Source organism: Pavona decussata, unplaced genomic scaffold (genome assembly GCF_977016875.1).
Source record: "Pavona decussata unplaced genomic scaffold, jaPavDecu1.1 SCAFFOLD_71, whole genome shotgun sequence".
Lineage (NCBI taxonomy): Eukaryota > Metazoa > Cnidaria > Anthozoa > Scleractinia > Agariciidae > Pavona > Pavona decussata.
This window is the reverse complement of record NW_028145490.1, coordinates 126,187-149,000: the sequence shown is the minus strand read 5'-3', so window position 1 is coordinate 149,000 and position 22,814 is coordinate 126,187. Positions and strand designations below refer to the sequence as shown.

The 22,814-nt window shown below is 37.4% G+C and overlaps 1 protein-coding gene and 6 non-coding genes across 7 annotated transcripts; 2 read left to right on the top strand and 5 right to left on the bottom strand.

The window, feature by feature from the left end:
• Window positions 1-2,717: 2,717 nt before the first annotated feature.
• Window positions 2,718-5,090, bottom strand: LOC146477150 (uncharacterized). Its single transcript, XM_085113491.1, has 2 exons — window positions 4,971-5,090; window positions 2,718-4,024 (listed from the first exon to the last, which is right to left on the bottom strand). Exons 1-2 carry the CDS (start codon window positions 5,050-5,052, stop codon window positions 3,300-3,302), a joined length of 807 nt encoding a protein of 268 aa, XP_084969617.1. The 5' UTR covers window positions 5,053-5,090; the 3' UTR covers window positions 2,718-3,299.
• A 3,209-nt stretch (window positions 5,091-8,299) lies between these two features.
• On the bottom strand, window positions 8,300-8,381 carry Trnal-aag (transfer RNA leucine (anticodon AAG)). Its single transcript has one exon. It is a non-coding gene; the product is annotated as a tRNA-Leu (tRNA).
• A 3,205-nt stretch (window positions 8,382-11,586) lies between these two features.
• On the bottom strand, window positions 11,587-11,668 carry Trnal-uag (transfer RNA leucine (anticodon UAG)). The gene has a single exon. It is a non-coding gene; the product is annotated as a tRNA-Leu (tRNA).
• A 1,156-nt stretch (window positions 11,669-12,824) lies between these two features.
• Trnal-aag (transfer RNA leucine (anticodon AAG)) lies at window positions 12,825-12,906 on the top strand. The gene has a single exon. It is a non-coding gene; the product is annotated as a tRNA-Leu (tRNA).
• A 1,925-nt stretch (window positions 12,907-14,831) lies between these two features.
• Trnal-uag (transfer RNA leucine (anticodon UAG)) lies at window positions 14,832-14,913 on the bottom strand. Its single transcript has one exon. It is a non-coding gene; the product is annotated as a tRNA-Leu (tRNA).
• A 5,023-nt stretch (window positions 14,914-19,936) lies between these two features.
• Trnal-aag (transfer RNA leucine (anticodon AAG)) lies at window positions 19,937-20,018 on the bottom strand. The gene has a single exon. It is a non-coding gene; the product is annotated as a tRNA-Leu (tRNA).
• A 2,405-nt stretch (window positions 20,019-22,423) lies between these two features.
• Trnal-aag (transfer RNA leucine (anticodon AAG)) lies at window positions 22,424-22,505 on the top strand. The gene has a single exon. It is a non-coding gene; the product is annotated as a tRNA-Leu (tRNA).
• The last annotated feature ends 309 nt before the right edge of the window (window positions 22,506-22,814 follow it).

Below are 22,814 nucleotides of genomic sequence, written 5' to 3'. Positions count from 1 at the left end.
CAGCCATCTTAAAGAAGAAGGAAGCAAAAAGCTATGATGTTTAAGTCCCTCAACGGCTTAGCGCCAGTGTACCCCAGGGGTACTCCCTTATATGGGCTATATAGGTATGTGCGGCCCCAAAGGGTATGGTTTTCAGCCGTTTTGGTCATAAATAGGGTATCGATTTTTGCATTCTAGTCTTGAATTCGTTTTTTTAGAAGAAGCTACTTCTTTATCATGATGTTTATGGCAACTGAAAATTATAAACCAGGACTGATTTGTAGAGGTTTAAGCTTAGCTGTACTGTCCTAGGGAACACATGTTTCTCAACGAAAAGAGCGCGTCAATATTAAAAGACCGCAAATTTGATATTATTGGTATTTTTTTGGATAACATCAAAACTCCCTCTGTTAATAGATTGTGCACAAGTCAACTCATCTTATAGCGTTTTCTATGATGTTTTCTAAATTAGCATGTTATTGTATCATTGCCTTATTACACAACATCACATCCCATAATTCTAAAAGTGAGTCAAAGCTGAATTTGTCGAGCACATGTGCTTATCAAAATGTCTCTGTTTTGTATCTAAGATATGAGAGGAAATATTTATTGAGAAGAGTTCCTTATGCTTCAAATGGAAGTTTCAATCCCTATGTTATCACTTACAAGGAAACACACATAGTTAATGGAAACATATTGAATGCTGATAGTCAAACAACAAATAACTAGAAAATGGACATTCCTCGCGTGTTAGGGATTCCCAGGGTACATATGAGGAAGAGAGACATTTCGTTAATTATTGCTTGAGCCATACAGGGAAGTTTTCATGTGCAGTACATTGAACTTGCTTTGTCATCATTAGACAAGACATTTATACCGTGAATCGAAGTGAGTTTTTCTGTTCTTCATGAAGCAGCTTCATCAGATATTACTTTTGAACATGTCCAGCAAGAAAAACCTGCTGACCTGAGCAATGCTCCTCTCCAACTACAGTAACTGTGACCAAAATTAAAGAGCTCAAGCCAAACCAAAAACCTCATACGTCAAAGAGGGTTGTGTTTTAGAGGACACCACAGTGCCATAATGGCACATATCTGGCATCCGCTTCTAAGTAAAACCGAAAGTGGAAAGTCTTATCAATTTAACACCTCAGTGTACGAAATTTTCAGGGAAGCACATTCCTAAGCACTTCATATCTGACAACAGTTTCTCCTTGCACCCAAAATGTGACAAAGCTGGCTGGCCCAAGTATGCTCAAGATGCCTCTGATCAAGAGATAAAAGTTAGTAACATCAAATTCATTAGCAAACTGAACATTTTCTCATCCTGTCAAGTGCGCAAAAAAAGGTTAAATGATGTGCATTCAGGGCATACGTTAAAATGCCAAAATTTTGGGACGAGGCAGAGATCCTCTGATGTCAACACAGAAGCATCTGTCAAGCTATGTGTTTTAAACAATGACAAAGAACTTTGGCTACAAGCCTTCACGGAACAGCTGAAACAACTTTTTGTAGATTCTGGGTTTCCCTTACAACACCTGCAGACGATATTGAAGACTTTCTCATGTCGATCAAGGATTTTCAACTAACATACGATGTTCAAACCCAAAACATTAAGAACATCCTGTCATTCCAAAACTCGTGAAAAAAGCGAAAGCCGTGTCATTCTTTATTCATTGGAAAGCACGTTGACATTTACATCGTTGTTCAAGATAGAAAGTGCGGAAGAGAATTACTTTAATCTTTATTGTTATTTACAACACATGCAGACAATATTAAAGAGCTCCTGATGTCGATCAAGCGTCACCAACTAACATAAAGTGTTTAAACAGAAAACTCTAGCGACATCCCGTCATTCAAATAATTCGTAAAAAGTCCACAATCACAATATTAGTGCAAAACACGCTGATATTTAAATTTTTGTTCCAGATACAAAGTGCGCAAAGGATTTACTTATATTTCTATTGTTGTTTGTTATTGTTTAAGTTAGATAAGTTCAGTTGCAGTTGGATACTTTGAAATAAAAAAATACTTTTGAGTTCCAGCGATGGTACATATATCTTGGATAACTCTTCTACAAATTTGCAAATTATGTACCATATTGACTGTCTCGTTGACACTTAGCGATAGCTACTACTAATATTAGGGGTTATATCTGTCGCCTATTCTAATGGTTTTACTTTGGAAAGTTACAAGAAATGAGAATCAAATCCTAACATAATTGCTTTTTAATCTTTTAGAAGCACGCAGTCAGAGTACGAATTTCACGTTAGGGTGAAGCGTTATTGTGGGGTTTCTTTTGACTTTTAAAAGCAGGCTAAAAGCAGGTGAGTGAGCCCCCGTATGGTTTTATAACTTGTTAATCACATTTATGGCTTCATAAGTGTAGGAAGATTGGACTGTAATGACTGTAACGACTAAACTGTTGTCTTGAAATTCTGTTGACAAGACCTGAAGTATCCAGAAGTGATTGAGTTCGAAGTTGATTGTGTACTGAACACATATGGCGTCAAGAGACTTCAAGTTTGATCAGTAGAATCTTCAATTCACAGTGTTTGAGTGTTTCAGAAGTTGCTTTATGCAGGAGTATAGACTAGTTATCCGATATCGGATTTCCATACAATCACTTTATCTCGGTCATAGCGGACTATTCGTGTCAAAGGGATTCAAACAAGAAAAATATCTCCAAAATAGAAAAAAAGGTTCTATTTATTACAAAATAAGTATTATTCCATTAAAAGTTACAAAAACATTGATGGAAACAATGTGCACTAATAAGGGAAGGCGATCTGTCTAATTGATTCCGTTTTCTTTAAACTTCGTCAAAATTGAATCTCAGAACATATGCAAAAATGAAAACCTTAACACTCGCGCAAAGTAACGTTCATAGAAGGGATGTCATATTAACAGAGCGTTTGATTTGGTTTGGAAAAGTTGATAGATTCATGAATACAGATCAATTACAACGTTGAAGCCTGTTACTATGTAAAAATTCAATTTCAAATTCAAAATCCTCTCTTCTCAGAAAGCTTGCGATAAAGTTACGACAAATCCAGAAATTCAAACAGGCGGTTCTCACACGTGAATGGCTAAAGAAGACGCACACGTTACCAATGGAGACAAAAATTAGACTGCTTTTACTGTTATGTCACGAATAATATTCAGTTTCAGTGAAACGTTCAAATGACAGTCAGTATCATCAGAGAATATACAGGAGAATTAACTAGTTTTTATGGATTACTTCCCAGTCGTTTTGTATTGGTGTGCATGTTAATTCTCAGGACTTTAAACACTGCGCAAGCAGGCCTATTTCTTGTCATGCTAGTCATCATCATCGTAGACATCATCTTCATCGTGATAATCTCGATCATAATCATAGTCATCACCACTGTCGTCATCTTTGTTGCCATCTTTGTCGTCATCTTTGTCGTCACCACTGTCATCACCACTGTCGTGTCCACTGTCATCATCTTTATCATCACCGCTGCCATCACCACTGTCATCACCACTGTCATCATCTTTGTCATCACCGCTGTCATCACCACTGTCATCACCACTGTCGTCATCTTTGTCATCACCACTGTCATCATCTTTGTCATCACCACTGTCATCATCTTTGTCATCACCACTGTCATCACCGCTGTCATCACCACTGTCATCATCTTTGTCATCACCGCTGTCATCATCACAGTCATCATCTTTGTCATCACCACTGTCATCATCTTTGTCATCACCGCTGTCATCACCACTGTCATCATCTTTGTCATCACCACTGTCATCTTCTTTGTCATCACCACAATCAACACCATTGTCATCACAGATTTTATCCCCACTATCGTCGTCATCGTGATAATCATAATCACCATCTTCGAGATTATCGTCGTTGTCATCGTCATCATGGTGATCGTCATCATAGCTGTAATCATCGTAATGATCATCGTGATATACATCGTCGTCATAGCGATTCCCATAATGATCATCATTGTAATCATTGCTGTAATCATCACCGTTTATGTCGTCTCTGTCATCTTCCCTATCGTCGTTATCTTTGAAATGAGATTTAACAAACATTATTAATAATTCATAAGCCCATTGACCTATCAAATGGTCGATAATACATCACGTGCAGTGACTTTATATCGATAAACCTCCTCCTCATTAGTATGCGATGTTTTATCAGATATAAAAACACTGCACGTGTCATGAATATGAATTAATCATCAACATAGCAACTGTTTTTTCGATTGCTGGATTTTTGTTTTTCCTACCATTCTGCCATTCCAGAAAAATTTTCCATGACCACTTTGTTACGGCACGTGTTGACTTTTGGGTAGCATTCTCGATTAAATTCATCTCTTCCTCGGCATTTTTAGGCTTCCGAAAAGTTCTGGAACGGGACGCCATGCCCTCTTCGGTTAGTGGAAGAAAAGTTCAAAACACGTGTGAGATTTGATTTTCTTGCATACTAATCTTATGTTTTTCTCGTATGCTAATTTCCAACGTTCTCAAAAGCATAATTGTTATGCACTCTATTGACAGACGCTTTTACAGGAATGTTTTTGAAGCCGTTCAAAATAACAGCATCACGAGACATTCCTGCTCGTTTTTTAAACATTACTTCAAAAAAGTATATACTCAACGATTTTAAACCAAAAAATATTGATTCATACATAAGTAATGTTGCCTTGGTCCAACTTGGCACTTCTAGTCCCAAAACTGCACTTGTTATTTCAGGTCATTAGAAAACAAAAACTATACGAAATACGAAGTGTGCCTTTTCAGCCTGGATAAAACTTTCTGCTAAAGTAAACCATCTTTACAGAGCAGTAAGTGCCAGTGAGTCAATGCACAAAGTTGAGCCGAAAATGATTTTTCCACTCCGAAAGGATGAATACAACAAACCCCGCTTATCGCGGGCACTGCCTACGGCGTATTTGACCTCCAGAATAGCAAACAGACACGTGCACGAGAATAGTTGTAAACAAATCTTACCGTCAGGTAATGGCAAAGGCAAACTCCAGAGTGGTGTCAACAGAGCAACAAAACAAAGAAGAAGAAACGTCTTGGAAGCCATTTTCCTTAAGTTCAGAGAAGCTGTATTCCAAAAGCTGCTTGGCGTCGTTTGAGTTCGCTGTTTGCTTTCCAATTTATAGGCTCCCCACGCAGCCTGGAAACACTGAAAACAAACACTGGAACTTTGATATTAACAGTCTTTGTCATGTACTCGAACCAATATACAAGTGCACTCTCATAGCTGCGGGGGTAGCTCAGATCTTGGCTTAACTTTTCAATATTAAACTAATCCGTAGTTAAGTTTATGGTTGTTTCGTGCTTATATCGATACAATTAGTACTTAGATGCGTCTTGAGAACTTGATGATACTAATTATTTACTCTTTTTATTTAATTTTTATTTTTTTTGAGGATCTGTGAAATCCTCGCCCGGTATTACTTCAGCTTAGCGGCAAAATTTAAGTTCGTTGTCTCTTCACTCGGGTTCCGTTCGTTACCATGGTAATCAAGGTCACCAAGTTATTTTGCTTTTTGTTTTTTAAACTTCAGCAATTCAATCATTATTGTGATGATTGAGGAAAGAGGATTATTTCTCTTACTAATACACAAATCTTTGATCAGTTTGTGTTGGTTTAGCAAAAGCCCTGTATTGTCACAACTTGAGATTTGATGTGTGTTATTTTTAATGTTAGACATCAAAAATAAATGTTACTACATAAAAATTAAAACTTTTGTTGCCAGGTTTCTGTGCGGGCTGAACCCAATAAAATGGATATTATGTCAAAATTGACTGATTGCATGTCAACCGTAATCTCGTTTCTTAAACATTTTTCCGTCACCTTATAAACAGATTTCCACGTACCTAATATCAATCATTAATTTACACTTTAAGCAGCCTATCGTTGTTAGTTAAATTACAGCAGAGCAACCTGTGAGTGTTATTGTTCCGTCATCGGTTACCCGCAAAAAATGATGGCTATCAGGAAGGGTTTGTACATCTCAGCTACTTTTAGCATTACTTTCAAAGCTAAAGACGTATTGGAATCAAAGGAACTCGGACAAGATGGTTCAGCTTTTTAAAAAATTACTAAATAAGCTTTCTTAAACTATAAATATATGGCAGTTTGGCTACGGACGTCAAGAGTGCAATTGGATTCAGCTGGAGAGAAGCTGGTCTTTTACCTTTGTGTCCTAGAAACAGGCTAAAACCTATTATGGTTTCTCGTCTTTGGGAAAATCGCGTGGTGCTCTTGGAGCTTTAGTAGTACTTCGAGCAGGAATACTTGTAGAGTAATTTTAAGCAAACGGGCTGAAGCATTATTTTTAGGTGTCTTTTAAATTCAATATAGTAGCATTTAAAAGTAACGCTAAGAGTAGGAGAATCAATACCTTAAGTGTTTTATAACTGGTCAGTTACAAGTATGGCTTCACGTGTGCAAGTGCAGGAAGATTGGACTGAAGAGACTGACAAGTACCTGAAGTATCCTTAGATACCCGGACGTAAAGTAGAAAATCTAAGCGAGAGGGAGCTAAAACGGGAAAACAGGTGCGAGCTTGGCTTAACAAAAATCGTCACTGTTAGGAGCACGTAAGATTGAAGAGGAAAGGCTAAAGATCAGGGGCGGTGAAAGATAACACTTTGGCCAAATAATGTTAAGTTGCTTCCTTCAAAAAACTTTTCATTGAATCATTTTTTCACCACCCTTTATAGATTGTTGAATTAAAGCAACCTTCACATCCAAACAGGCCCAAAACTGATCGGTAAAATAACAGACGCCATAGATTTGTTCTGAGATCCAGGTGCATTTTTCTTCTTCGCAATTTGTCTATCGTTCCGTTCCCAAGGATTGTACAGGTGTGAAAAAGGTTCAGGTAATTCTGTAAACTTTTATCATTGAAATTCATCAAAGTTTTAGCGGTGTCAAATCAGAGCAAATGAAATGGACGACATATTGCATACGCAGAGGCATCAAACCAATATCGCCACAATTGTGCAAAACTACATAAATATATCCCGCTATACTAAGAAACAAGAGCGTTTGTATGGGTACTTGATCTCGTTCCCAAAATAAATAATAAATCAAGTAGTGTGCAAATATCTAGACAAAAAATACTCCTTAAATGGCAGAATTATACAAATTGTCAAACAATGTGACAATATCGACTGTGCTAGCCTTCAGAATACACAAAACACCCGTCTATTTTAGCTCCTTGACTCAATTATGTATAAGAACGCACAGGCAGAGGTCCTCCGTTTTAGTGGAAACACGGTGGCTGTCAGACTTCTCAATATACTATGGTCAATGATATACTGTCTAAGAGTAGAGATGCTCCAACGTAACCTGAGTAGCGTGGCCAAGTGGTCTAAGGCGCTGGTTTAAGGCACCAGTCTCTTCGGAGGTGTGGGTTCATATCCCACCGCTGCCAATTTACTATTATTTTGGAGCCAATTTTTGCAAAAGTTAAATAATATTTCTGTAGACGCCTCCCAGCTATTCACAACTGTTCTCAGCGGATTGATTCTTTGTTACAATACTTGCTCCATGCCCAGTTTCTGAGGAAACCAGCATTAATTTCTCTCTTCGATCGTTACCATGGTACATAAATTATATATATATATACATTAAAGCCAATGCTACATATCAAAAATAAATACGTTGCTAACAGACATGATTTGGTAGCTAATATAATAAATTACCTTGGTGCGAAATATCTTTAATTGGTTGCTGATCTGTAATTAATTAAATTTGTCCATGGTTTCCGCCGAGGCCCTCATCTCATCATTAGACGATAAACTGAGAATAACTGAGTATGAAATACATATATTTAAAAAAATCATCCCTCTGTCTTACCGATTTAACATTTACCAGTGTTTCCACACTAATCCATAAAATAAATAACTGTTCTAAATGTGTTTGTCATGGTCTTACTTGGAAAAAAGAAATTCCAAGTGAAAACGAGGCTTCGTGCATAGTTTTATTATAAAAAAAGTTTATAGAAACAAAGCTAATTCTCGTATGAAAAGCTTTGCACTTAGCCTCTCTTTCGTAATGAGGTTCCAAACAACTCGGAAATGGCCTAATACTCTCAGGTGCAGGCGGGTAGTTTGGTAGGCCTGCGTGATGCAGAAGTTGGTATCTCTACGTTTGTCTGGTATTTCGTTTTCTTCAATTCATCCCAATCCAAACATTTAACTTTCTCCCTGACTGAATTTACCGGTACCAAATTCATTGTCCATCGTTAAAGTACTTCAAATGAGAGCCTCACATCTTGTTACAACATGTTATTAAAAGCAAAAAAAAAAATGTTTGGCAGCGGTGGGATTCGAACCCACGCCTCCGAAGAGACTGGTGCCTTAAACCAGCGCCTTAGACCACTCGGCCACGCTACCCTTGCGCTGGAGCATTTACAAATAAAAAATTCTGTTGTCATTCCCCTCTGTGTCTGAAGAGAAGAAAGAAATACATTAAATGACAACGCTAAGGATATATTGTGAGGTTGAGCATAATATTGACGAATATTGCCACAATTATACAAGAGGCCGATTTTATGGAAAGGTGGCTGATGACTTGTACGAGCACAAAAACACGGGGTTTGTGGCCCCGAGAAGGTTCAAAATTACGTGAAAGAATAAAGAAAGAAGAGAGAGGACAGGGAAGAAAGACTACAAGTTTTTTCTTTTTTATATTGGCGGCCTTAGGCAATTTCTCGAGAAACAAAAATCCAGCTAAACATTATTGCAAAATTACTTATTACGGTAAAAAACAAGACCGATTGCAAGGTACTTGATACCATTTTGTGACTCCAATAAATCCTCCTCTTAAATTATTTGTTACTAAAAATAATCTGATAACAGAAGGATTTTGTCGGAGATACAAATTAACTCACAAGCCTACATTTTCTATAAAAGAAAGCGCTAAATATACAATACATTAATATTCCCTGTCTTCATAAAGAATACACAAATCACTCTGGGTTTTTTTAGTTCCTTGAGGCATCTGTGTACTTGAAAATATAGGCTGAGGTCAACAGCTTTAGTGGAAACACTCTAGCTGTCAGACTGCTCCATACACTCCCGTCAATGTCAACAGTTTAATAGCCAAGCTTATACTATAGAATTGAGACATTGCAACATAACACGGGTTGCCAGGCCGAGTAGTCTAAGGGGCTGGTTAAGACACCATTCTTCCCGGAGAACTGGGTTCGAATCCCACCGCTGCCGCCGTTATTTTACTTTTAGGCGAGCGTAAACTAGCCTGTCCGTAAACCTATCTCAAGAATCCACAGCCGTTATCAACGGGTACTTCTTGTTTCCTTTTACAATACTTTTTTCCCATCGTCTAAGGCGATCTTGGTTAAACATCTTTAGTGCGATGTCTCTACAAATACTTAGGCCGATAGCTCGATTGCGACCAGACGCAGAATCCTTCTTGTGTCTGTCTTTATACTAGACACATAATCAGACCTTTTGAAGATGTTTCTCAGTTCGTCTAGGGCTGTGTGTCTCTAGCATAACAACTGTAACTGATTTTCTTTTTTCGTATGTTACCACGGTGCATAAATGAAAACAGAGATATATTGCTTATAGACTTTGTTTAGCTAGTAGTTAATCATATTAATTAGTTTGGTGCAAATAACTTAAAATAGATTTGTCAGTGTTAGGAAAGTATTAAAAAATCGTCCAATTTAGTCTTTCAAGTTTCTCACCGTTCACCATTTCACAATAAAATTATTTCTTACATTTCTCAGTAGACTGATATGTTCAAAAATTTGCTCCCTTTTGCTGATACCTTTAGCATATCACACTAGCTTTAGTATTCTTCATAAACTTAAGTGAAATGTGTTGCTACATACATTCAGAGGTACTAGTTTTTAAGAGACGTTCAACTATACGTTGGTTTCTAATGGGGATATCTCACTCTACGGTCGTTATATTTACTGAAGAGACCGTCAAAAGTGAACTGCGCGTTGGTTTTTAATGATATCCTACTCTACTGTCGTTTCTTTGGACTCGTAATTTAAACACAATAAAAAAAATTCCCCCAATTTTTTCAGACGTTGGAGAATGCAGCTTTTGCTTAAACCTAATTAACAGGAATCAAAAAGCCTGTTAACATAGGTGCTATTCCATGCCATCCGGCTTGTCTTCAAAATGTACAAATCACCCTGTTTATTTTAGCTAGCTCCTTACAATATCCGTTCGTTGGAAAATACAGGCTGAGGTTCGCATGCTTAGTGAAAACACTCCAGCTTTGAATGGGACAGGCAACCCAGCGGTTCGTTTCGGAGGAATCTCTGTTCAGATAGCATTACCTACTCAGAAATTTGGGTTAAATTGGTAAGAAAAACTAACGTTTTCTTTTACGAAATGTCCGCAAACTTTCCTAACTCTTAAAACCTAATCCTTTTTGTTTTTGCAAGAGAAAATATGTGTCGTTTAAAGTGTGATTAAAAGGTCTCTTACCATTTTTCGGCGAGTCAACAGCAGATCGAAAATCCGGAGAATAATATTCTGTTCCCTAAAATTCCCTACATTTTAAGTTCTCAGCGAAAGTATCCGAACATATCAAACTAATTCGATGTACAGTACTCGTATAAATGGAATTAAACTGGCAATATTGAACTTGAAGTTTGCACTGTTTTCGCTTTGTTTTTAGAGCTTTTAAAATTTCCTAGAATTTTCTAAAATTTTTGTGCGATTTTTTTTTAGGATTTTTTAAATATAACATATTCTGGGTGGGGGAGGCTGAAATCTTTTATTTAGACACTTTTTTGGGCAATATTGGGGGATTTCAAAATGGATGTAATTGAGTGGTAATTGAACTTCGTGTCGTGCAATTTTGGTCTGAAATCATACTTGTGATTTCAAATCAAACTCGCGCTATCGCGCTCGTTTGATTTTGAAATCACGCGTATGATTTCAGACCAAATTGCACTCCACTCAATTCAATTACCAATGTTAATATTCAGAGTAAAAACACGATTTATATTAGCACTACCGCGCACAACTACTCACACGAATTTGTCAGCTAAAGAGGGTGAAACTGAAGTCGTTAGTGTCTAAGAATTTAGTTCGCGCGAATTTACATTTTAAATATACATGTTTGTTTTTATGATAAGTGACATCCTTCTCTAAGGTCGCCTCTTTTGATTGTGATTAGCCTATAAAATTTTCCATAATTCAAAGCCGTTGGTCAACGAAGGAATAACAAGGGTACACAGGCGACTTTTAGGTGCGATTTTCGCTTTGACATTTTTAAGTGCAATGAGCCAATTTCGAGATTTAAAATTTACCATTTGGCTATGAGGCTTAGGGAATAGAACAACAGAAATTACAACGAGGTTTGAAGATGATCATGGTTTTGTTTTGTTTTTGTTTTGTTTTGTTTTTGTTTTGTATTGTTTTGTTTTGTTTTTGTTTTTTTGTTTTTTTGTTTGATTAACAATAAATAGAAATCAGCTCTATTATTTCAATACTGCGTAAAACTATGAAAGAATCTGTGTACTTTGTAACTTCATCAAAATTTTTTTCCTTTTATATAGCCGAACTAGTACTCCGCATCTAGACACAGTATTTATAAAAACAAAACAATAATTGGCAGCGGTGGGATTCGAACCCACGCCTCCGAAGAGACTGGTGCCTAAAACCAGCGCCTTAGACCACTCGGCCACGCTACCCTTGATGTAAAACATTCGGGCCAGTAATTATCAGAAACGTAATCAAAAACTCTGTTAAGTGAGCCAGAGAAACGGATTACATGGCAGACGCTATTGATCTATTCTGCGGTCGAGAATTAAGACTTTGTCTCCTCCGCAGTTTGCCTATGTCTCCGAAGCAATCCCCGCAGGGATGACAAAAGACAATTCTGTAAAAGTGTGATGAAAGTGGAATATATGAAACACATATATTTGAACTGCGAATGGAGAGAATGAACAAGTGAATGACCATCCCAGTTATGTACGCAACTTAGTAGTTGAGGAAAGACCCTCTGAAAAAAAAACAGCCTTTCTTTTCGCAACTACTTAAATTGTGTACAGAACTTCCAATCGATGGTCATTCAATTATTTATTCTGCACAAGTTTGTCCTGAAAAATCATCAAAAGATTTAGTGCTAAATCGGAGTAAATAAGATGAAAAGACTCTAAGACTTAAAGAACGTTTAAAACATTTTTAACATTTCAATATTTTTCAATTAATATGGATTTCACTCACTCGTATTAACGGGTATTTTTGTTTGGTGGGTGTAACAAATTCCTGGGAGCAGTGAAATACAAAATAATCACTTTTATGCATAAATTAAAAGTGCGCTCAGTTTTGTACCAGTTGGGTTAAGCTATCTGATGCAGATCTGCAAGAACAACGTTAATGCCAACAAATGGAGTTCGTCTTTTATCCAGTTTTGTAGCAAGCACTCTGTAGCAGCTGCTATTGTTTTTAAGGTTGGGGTATTGTTCTGTTGTTTGTTCTGTTGTTTTCTAGAAGGGTTGTAAACCGGTCACGTGAGACCTTATGAGAGCTACTACTTCGCCCTTTTTTATTCCGTAAATAAGGAAGTATACAAATATCTTTAAAAAATAACCCTTTCAATATTTGTTATTATTTGCCAATGAAACACCTTATATCGCTCCTGCTAGTCTTCAGAATATAAAAAAGTCACCCTGGGTATTCTAGCTTCGTTACAGCATCCGATTGTATCAGTTCTTTGTGTTACCATTTGTTGTGTATTTTCTCTTGATAAGACGTATCAGCGGAACGGGGTAAGCTGTCACGACTGACATCAACATCAACAGTTCATAAAATGTGAAGGAATAAAGGCACTAGCAGCCTAACGTGGGTAGCGTGGCCGAGTGGTCTAAGGCGCTGGTTTAAGGCACCAGTCTCTTCGGAGGCGTGGGTTCGAATCCCACCGCTGCCAAGTTTTACATCATTTTTAAGCACATTTTTTGTTATTAAATATAAAAACAGATAATAATTAATTTAGCAGTTGCCTAAACAAGAACAATCCGTTGAATTCGTAGGATTTTTTAGACAAAATGGAAACCTCATCACCTTAATCGTATCTGTAAAGAGATCTTGAAATCCATAGTTATTAGTTATAAAACCTCAGTTTATTTTCATTTTCTACACAAACTAATTGGCAACCAATTGCCTCTGTACACGTCAAAAATTTAAACAGGAAATTGTTATTGCAAAAGGTGCTGTGCAAGCAATAGCTAACTCTGGCTATAATTGTACTGATGCATACTGCTCCGTTATGTTCCAAGTTGTGGTATCAGATATTTTCAAGATTAACTATCTCTAAATTTATCGATAAACTTATGTTTAATTTTCATTACATCATTATGTACTACTCTCCTCTTTTCTTGACTTGTTTACTACTAATAATCTAATGCACTCCTATAACACCACAAGAGCCACTGATTATCATCCTCATGCAACTAGAACCAACGTGAAGTATTTACTCTTTTTAAGGTCACCAAAAATTTGCAATCGACCTTACGGAAAAATATGGTGGCTGTACATTTTACCACATTACTTTGCGAACCTGACACAGCCAATAGGCACATAGAAAGCCCTTTTTGTTGTTGTTGCAAATTTGCCCTTGTTCTAACAACATTGTGTATGCTAGATTTGAAGTTTTTGGAACTTTTCTGTGCGTTCTTATGAGCGTTTTTAGTGTTTTCGTTCGCTTATAGTTATGCGTAAATGCACCAGTCGCCATCTTTTTCGGTACGGTGAATTCTTTCCCCAAAAATATCACCCGATATAAGAGCTCCACTCTCGGTTTCAAAAGAAGTCTATTCAATAGTCTGGTAATAATTTTTCTTCTTTTTTTTGATAAATCCTGTGTTAGTATGTACATAAACATGTGAGGAGATATCCGTCGTATAAGCCTTGCCTTGTGGTTTCTGGAGCTTCCCTCGCCTTTCATATATATGTTATTTATTTTACTTGATATCGTAATTAATCGTAATCTACAACAGTAATAATTATAATTAACACTATTCTTCATTTCAGCAATTTCCACTGTTTGCCAAAGCGAATAATAATAATAATAATAATAATAATAATAATAATAATAATAATAATAATAACAATAACAATAAAAACTAATAAACGGAGATATATCTGCCCACGCCACATACATTCAAACAGACATTATCTTAAATAGTTACATTGCTGACTTAATTAGTAGCTGATCAAATAAATTACTTCCTTGAAAATGTACTACATAATTGTATCTGTTATACTGATATAAATTCGAAAAAGGTTTTAAAATCGTCCAATTTTATTTGTCCCTTTTTTGGGGAGGAGACGAGGGCGATAAATTGTTTTGATGTAACATTGAACAAAAAAGTGAAAATTTATCACAACATAAGATACAAAAATTGGAAATTTTTATCCCTGAATCTTTCCTCGACAACCAAGTCACATTGGCCGTGTTTACACATTACTGATTTAGCATTTTTCCAGTGCTCCATACTAATCCCATAAATGTCTCCCTTCAGATGAGCTGGAACACTTTGATTAAACGCAGATTATTTACAATATTGCATCGTCTTATAGTTTTATTTATTGAAGGAATTGATCATGTTGTTTCATTAAAATATTGAGCGCAAGAAGAGAAATATGTGCCAATTTTTTTCATCAATATTGTTTTTGTTTTTCCCAAAGCGCGGATTTTTATGAGATTTACGGTCATCTCTTTGTGCTCGCATTTTTACTAAAGAAAAATTCCTCCAGACGTTGGACAAAACAGTTTTTGCTTAAACTGATTAGTATGAGCAAAAATCCCCGTTTTTATGGGCGATGTGTTTAAAAAATAAAACTTGTGTATTTTGGCAGCGGTGGGGTTCGAACCCACGCCTCCGAAGAGACTGGTGCCTAAAACCAGCGCCTTAGACCACTCGGCCACGCTACCCCTGACGTCAAATTCCAAAAGATGTCAAACGGAATGTTGAAATAATTCATACACTCTAGCAAATTAAATGTCTAAAGAGACAAAGAAGGGGACTACATCACAGACGCTACAGATTTATCCTGAGTTCCACCATCAAGTTGGTCATATTTCAGGCTAAGGACTTCACGCATGGATCATACCTGAAGAAGATAAACGCAATTGTTTAAACGTTTAACAAAAATCAGAGCAAAATGGATTATCAAAGCAATCTTACATTCTCCAGAAAGAAGACACTGAAATGCAATTAATCTATCCTCCTTCTCTTCAAAGCTGTCTGTCTGCAAATGAAATCACTCTGGTTACTTCAGCTCTCTGTGTTGTTTGACACAGTTTTAGGTTACAGGTTTATCGTGAATTTCCCACGCCTTTAAGACTGCTCCAGACACTGTCATCAATATCAACTAAGCTAAGAATACAACATAACCTTGGTAACGTGGCCAAGTGGTCTAAGGCGCTGGTTTAAGGCACCAGTCTCTTCTTATCCATCTTTGTTATTTTAAGCCAAATTGCAAGACAAAACTGGACCTGTTATGTTTTGAACCAATAAATCTTGTTTCTACGCTACTGGCTCCTTTCTCAGTTTCTAAGGAAACTGGTGTTGATACTCGTTTGTCGCCAAATGAAGGTCCACAACAAGATTTTTAATGACGTCATATTACGTAGTAATTACACCTTTTGTTTTTCATTTACAGAAAATACCCATTTATTTGTGTCAATAGCTGTTTCATTAAGGTGAATATAAGGTGAATAACTATTGAGGCAGATGAATGAATGAATATTTTCTGAAAATGAACAGCAAAAGGTGTACATCATGATTGCTAATTGGTGGCCATCTTGGATTTCCGGATTTCCCCAAAACCTTCAGAAAAGGGCCTAAATTGAACAAAAATTAATGAAACTAATAAAGGAACACGAGTATGAGCTAAAATATAAAAGTTATAGTAAGAAAAGTAATTTTTGCTTCATTTTATAAAGGAATCTTCAATTTTCTGAAAAAGAACTGCCTCTCAAAAATTGATTGCCATATGAACAACACTAACACATCACATCACATTTTTCCGAGATAAACTTTTGAAAGATTCTTGAAGTTTCATAACGTCTGCTCAAATATCAAATACGTTATTCAGGTTCAAAGTTTCCGCGAATAGAATCCATTACCTCCGCCGGTCAAGATAGGGTTAATCTAATAGCTTCTCTGACCAAGATCTTTGTCCTCAAGGGTAGCGTGGCCGAGTGGTCTAAGGCGCTGGTTTAAGGTAGGGCTGTCCCGAAGTTGCTCGGCAACTTTTGAGCAACTTTCCGGATTTGGAGCAACTTTTAGTCCTTCGAGCAACTTTTCGGATTTCGAGCATTTTTTTCCTTTTTGAATAACTTTCTCGCCCTTTTAAGGCAATTTGTAACTAAAATTTGTCTAAAAACCACCCATTAAAGTTCTAATTTAAACTTTTATGTATGATTCCGCCATTTCTGCGTAAAACACAGTGAAAATACCGGTCCCCTGGGCTGCCTGTGGTAGCAGACGAAAGTGGTCAGCGGTTGAGAGAGACTCAGTCTTACAATATTGATGAGTCAGTGTAATATAATTATGTATTGATATCTATGTAAAGCGAAATTTATTAATTAAATCGTTATTTGAGTTGTAAATCAATCTCTTACACCCAAAAATAGAAAGCAACTTTTGAGAAACTTTTGGATTTTGGGGCAACTTTTGAGCAACTTTTAGAATTTTGGAGCAACTTTTGAGCAACTTTTTTGGAAAATTGGAGCAACTTTTTGAGAAAATTGGAGCAACATAGGGACAGCCCTAGTTTAAGGCACCAGTCTCTTTGGAGGCGTGGGTTCGAATCCCACCGCTGCCAACTTTTATTGTCTTTCGCGAGAAAACTAGATTTCTACCAGCTGTTCTGGGGCCCGTTTCTCGAAAGTCCCGTAACTTACAGGGCCCGGTAAGTGTCTTTGGTGATAAATGTTTCTTCAAAGAAGTCAATTTTTGTTACCTTTAAATACTAAATTTTAAAATCTTATAATTCTATGAAAACACTGGCCAAGTACCATGTCTCTTATCACTGGGTAATTGGTGAAAAAACGTTTAAAAATATACTCATCGGGCCCGGTAAGTTACCGGGACTTTCGAGAAACGGGCCCCTGAAGGGCTAAATCTTGTTTTTGCGATACTGACTCCTTGCCCAGTCACTAATTTGCCTTAAGTTCTCAACTCTGTTGATAAACTAAAATTTGTTTTTACTCCCCACCGACGCATCACCGCAATTTCTTAAGAAACTAACGCCCTTCTCCAATTTCTAATGCCCCATTCACACCAAGGCTTAAACACGTTTGAAAGCTGTTTAGTTAAACACAATTTAAAATTGTTTCCTTCATAAAAGCTGCTTTTGGATTTTTGTCGACTACAGATTTAACACAAATGAAAGCATAAGTTAAAGTTTACTTGAATCCTATGTCAAAGCCAATGGTCCAGCTTTCTGTTACCAGTTTTCATTTTGTTAAACCTGGTTTAATTAAACATGTTTTGTTGGTGTGAATGGGGCTTAAGAAAAATGGTATTGATTCCTTTTTGCTGCACGTTACTATTACCGAACAAATATGATTACAGATGCCACTTATATTTCCTGGTATAAAAAAGATACAGTCAACTCTCTCATAAGCGACCACCCTTGGTGCACAACAAAGTGGTCGCTTACGGGAAAGATCAACAAAATAAGCGTAATTTTACCTTAGCAGCTAAATTAGGCAAATGAAACTAATTTATTTGATTTTTTCACATTTATTTATTCTTCTGATGAAACTTTGTATAACATTTAGGAACACATCCGTCCCGTTTACCTGCAGATCTAATTATAGCCATCTTCTCTGTCTGTAAACTGTTATTATTACGCGGGATGCCCTGAAGGGGCATACCGTGTCTAAAAACGGGTCGATTTCTTTTTTCTTTTTTTTTTCTTCCTCGTAGTCACAAATCGGTACATTAATTTATTACGCGGGATGCCCTGAGGGGGCATACCGTGTCTAAAAACGGGTCGATTTCTTTTTTTTTTCTTCCTCGTAGTCACAAATCGGTACATTAATTTATTCATTAAACTCTCCCCTCTCCTACTCGGGATGTATTGTTCTGATTGTCTTCAACAGAAGCAAGCCAATCAAAATCCATTCTTGTGGCTTAGATCGCGAGGGAGGGGACCCACTCACCCCTACCTGTGTGACGTCAACGCATTATTTGATATATTTATTAAAAACCGATTAAATTTGACGCCATATTGTTAACATGTTCTGGACTCAAGTGTGCCGTTTTCAAACGGAAATTTCACCATTTTGAAGCGGTGAATCGAAAGAATAACTTCTAAGAAGCACCCGACATTTAAAACGGTGGAAATTGGTGAGTTCCTGGCGAAGGAATCGTGCTTTGTTTGACAGTCTTAGACCACGACGCGAGACTGAAAAGAGGTCATTGAGAAGCTTACGTTATCGTAATGGAATTCCCGCAATTTCCCTTGAAACCCTGAGTAGCGTAACACAAGGTAAACAACGTAACGCGATCGTCGTGACTCAAACTATTCCATTAGCAAGGATAGTTTTATCAATCGGCGAAGCATACAGTTGGAATAAATGAATCAGCCCCAGCATCATGCGTAATGCCAGTATAGCAGGCATCTTGTCTGTCAGCAGTCCGAGGTAGCGTCATTAAAAATTGAACTTTTGTCACTTCTAACTAATGATTTACTAACGATCATACGTGATTATGTTGGGTGGTTGCTTACCGGAAACAGAAAACAAAAGAATATGTATAATTTCTGGCCTAAAAAGTGGTCGCGGTCTCTTTAGAAATTGAGTGGTGGTCGCTTACAAGAGAGCTCTTGAAACAGTATATAACTCAGAATACACAAAAAACCTGTCTATTTTAGCTCCCTGACTCAATTATGTATAAGAACGCACAGACAGAGGTCCTAAGTTTTAGTGGAAACATGCTGGCTGTCAGACTTCTCAATATACTACGGTCAATGATATACCGTCTAAGAGTAGAGATGCTCCAACGTAACCTGAGTAGCGTGGCCAAGTGGTCTAAGGCGCTGGTTTAAGGCACCAGTCTCTTCGGAGGCGTGGGTTCATATCCCCCCGCTGCCAATTTAGTATTATTTTGGAGTCAATTTTTGCAAAAGTTAAATAATATTTCTGTAGACGTCTCCCAGCTATTCACAACTGTTCTCAGCGGATTGATTCTTTGTTACAATACTTGCTCCATGCCCAGTTTCTGAGGAAACCAGCATTAATTTCTCTATATACATTAAAGCCAATGCTACATATTAAAAATAGATACGTTGCTAACAGACATGATTTGGTAGCTAATATAATAAATTACCTCGGTGCGAAATATCTTTAATTGGTTGCTGATCTGTAATTAATTAAATTTGTCCATGGTTTCCGCCGAGGCCCTCATCTCATCATTAGACGATAAACTGAGAATAACTGAGTATGAAATACATATATTTAAAAAAATCATCCCTCTGTCTTACCGATTTAACATTTACCAGTGTTTCCACACTAATCCATAAAATAAATAACTGTTCTAAATGTGTTTGTCATGGTCTTACTTGGAAAAAAGAAATTCCAAGTGAAAACGAGGCTTCGTGCATAGTTTTATTATAAAAAAAAGTTTATAGAAACAAAGCTAATTCTCGTATGAAAAGCTTTGTACTTAGCCTCGCTTTCGTAATGAGGTTCCAAACAACTCGGAAATGGCCTAATACTCTCAGGTGCAGGCGGGTAGTTTGGTAGGCCTGCGTGATGCAGAGGTTGGTATCTCTGCGTTTGTCTGGTATTTCGTTTTCTTCAATTCATCCCAATCCAAACATTTAACTTTCTCCCTGACTGAATTTACCGGTACCAAATTCATTGTCCATCGTTAAAGTACTTCAAATGAGAGCCTCACATCTTGTTACAACATGTTATTAAAAGCAAAAAAAAAAATGTTTGGCAGCGGTGGAATTCGAACCCACGCCTCCGAAGAGACTGGTGCCTTAAACCAGCGCCTTAGACCACTCGGCCACGCTACCCTTGCGCTAGAGCGTTTCCAAATAAAAAAAACTCTGTTGTCATTCCCCTCTGTGTCTGAGGAGACGAAAGAAATACATTAAACGACAAACGCTAAGAATATATTGTGAGGTTGAACATAATATTGACGAATATTGCCACGATTATACAAGTGGCCGATTTTGTGAAAAGGTGGCTGATGACTCGTGTACGAGCACAAAAACACGGGGTTTGTGGCCCCGAAAAGGTTCAAAATTACGTGGAAAAGAAAGAAGAGAGAAGACAGGGAAGAAAGACTACAAGTCTTTTCTTTTTTATATTGGCGGCCTTAGGCAATTTCTCGAGTAACAAAAATCTAGCTAAACATTATTGCAAAATTACTTATTACGGTAAAAAAAACAAGACCGATTGCAAGGTACTTGATACCATTTGGTGACTCCAATAAATCCTCCTCTTAAATTATTTGTTACTAAAAATAATCTGATAACAGAAAGATTTTGTCGGAGATACAAATTAACTCACAAGCCTACATTTTCTATAAAAGAAGGCACTAAAAATATAATACATCGATATTCCCTGTCTTCATAAAGAATACACAAATCCCTCTGGGTTTTTTTAGTTCTTTGAAGCATCTGTGTACTTGAAAATATAGGCTGAGGTCAACAGCTTTAGTGGAAACACTCTAGCTGTCAGATTGCTCAATACACTCCCGTCAACTGAATGTCAACAGTTTAATAGCCAAGCTTATACTATAGAATTGAGACATTGCAACATAGCGCGGGTTGCCAGGCCGAGTAGTCTAAGGGGCTGGTTAAGACACCATTCTTCCCGGAGAACTGGTTTCGAATCCCACCGCTGCCGCCGTTATTTATATTTTAGGCGAGCGTAAACTAGCCTGTCCGTAAACCTGTCCCAAGAATCCACAGCTGTTGTTAACGGGTTCATCTTGTTTCCTTTTACAATACTTTTCCCACCGTCTAAGGCGAACTTGGTTAAACATCTTTAGTGCGTGTGGTTATGTGTCTCGTAATTCGTCTGTATAAAGACGACCACAAGACGAATCATGGTGTGTCTACATACTTAGGCCGACAGCTCGATTGCGACCAGACGCAGAATCCGTCTTGTGTCCGTCTTTATACTAGACACATAATCAGACCTATGGAAGATGTTTCTCAGTTCGTCTAGGGCTGATGTGATATGTGTCTCTAGCATAACAACAGTAACTGATTTTCTTTTTTCGTACGTTAACTACCACGGTGCATAAATGAAAACAGAGATATATTGCTTATGGACTTTGTTTAGCTAGTAGTTAATCAAATTAATTAGTTTGGTGCAAATATCTTAAAATTGATTTGTCAGTGTTAGGAAAGTATTAAAAAAATCGTCCAATTTAGTCGTTCAAGTTTCTCACCGTTCAACATTTCACAATAAAGTTATTTCTTACATTTCTCAGTAGACTGATATGTTCAAAAATTTGCTCCCTTTTGCTGATACCTTTAGCATATCACACTAGCTTTTCACACTATATTTAGCATTCTTCATAAACTTAAATGAAATGTGTTGCCACAGACATTCCGGCAGAGTTTTTAAGAGACGTTCAACTATACGTTGGTTTCTAATGATATCCCACTCTACAGTCGTTATATATATTTACTGAAGAGACCGTCAAAAGTGAACTGCGCGTTGGTTTTTAATGATATCCTACTCTACGGTCGTTTCTTTGGAGTCGTAATTTAACCACAATAAAAAAAATCCCCAGACGTTGGTGAATACAGTTTTTGCTTAAGCCTGATTAACAGGAATCAAAAAGCCCGTTAACATAGGTGCTATTCCATGCCATCCGCCTTGTCTTCAAAATGTACAAATCACCCTGTTTATTTTAGCTAGCTCCTTACAATATCCGTTCGTTGGAAAATACAGGCTGAGGTTCGCATGCTTAGTGAAAACACTCCGGCTATAAGTGGGACAGGCAACCCACCAGTTCGTTTCGGAGGAATCTCTGTTCAGATAGCATTACCTACTCAGAAATTTGGGTTAAATTGGTAAGAAAAACTAACGTTTTCTTTTGCGAAATGTCCGCAAACTTTCCTAACTCTTAAAACCTAATCTCTTTTGTTTTTGCAAGGGAAAATATGTGCCGTTTAAAGTGTGATTAAAAGGTCTCTTAACATTTTCGCCGAGTCAACAGCAGATCGAAAATCCGGGGAATAACATTCTGTCCCCTAAAATTCCCTACATGTTAAGTTTTCAGTAAAAGTATCCGAACATATCAAACTATTAATATTAGTTTACACAGATTTGCTATTCAAAAGATCATAAAACAATCCATAAAATATTTTAACTGTTTTGTTAAAATTTTACCGCGTTGCGTGCTCTGTTGGGATGCGCAATATGCTGGCAACAGAATGGAGCGTCTAAAACATGCAAGGGTAGCGTGGCCGAGTGGTCTAAGGCGCTGGTTTAAGGCACCAGTCTCTGCGGAGGCGTGGGTTCGAATCCCACCGCTGCCAACGTTATGCACTTGTCATCGGCTTCCCCGAGGGGGGGGACCCCGGGCTGATGTGGGGGAATACGGGGACTTTATGGGGACTTTGCAACAAATTTCTTCCCTTGTGGTGGGGGAAATGTGGGGACTTAGATTTTTGAATGCCTTACTCTCGGGGAAAATATGGGGACTTCGCTTATGTTCAACTGAGAGGAGATTGTGGACGATTTTCGTTCGCTCTATCGATGGCAAGATGGCGGAGGAGAACAAGAAGGTATGTTTTAAAATCCATTGTTTTCTGTCTATCAGACAGACCATCCGTCAAAAATTTGTA

Bases quoted from the DNA above. Each gene is read 5' to 3' on its own strand.
- LOC146477150 (XM_085113491.1), bottom strand. From the start codon at position 5,052: ATGGCTTCCAAGACGTTTCTTCTTCTTTGTTTTGTTGCTCTGTTGACA. The intron at 4,025-4,970 runs GTAAGATTTGTT...CTCATTTCAAAG, and splicing joins GCCTTTGCCATTACCTGACG to ATAACGACGATAGGGAAGAT.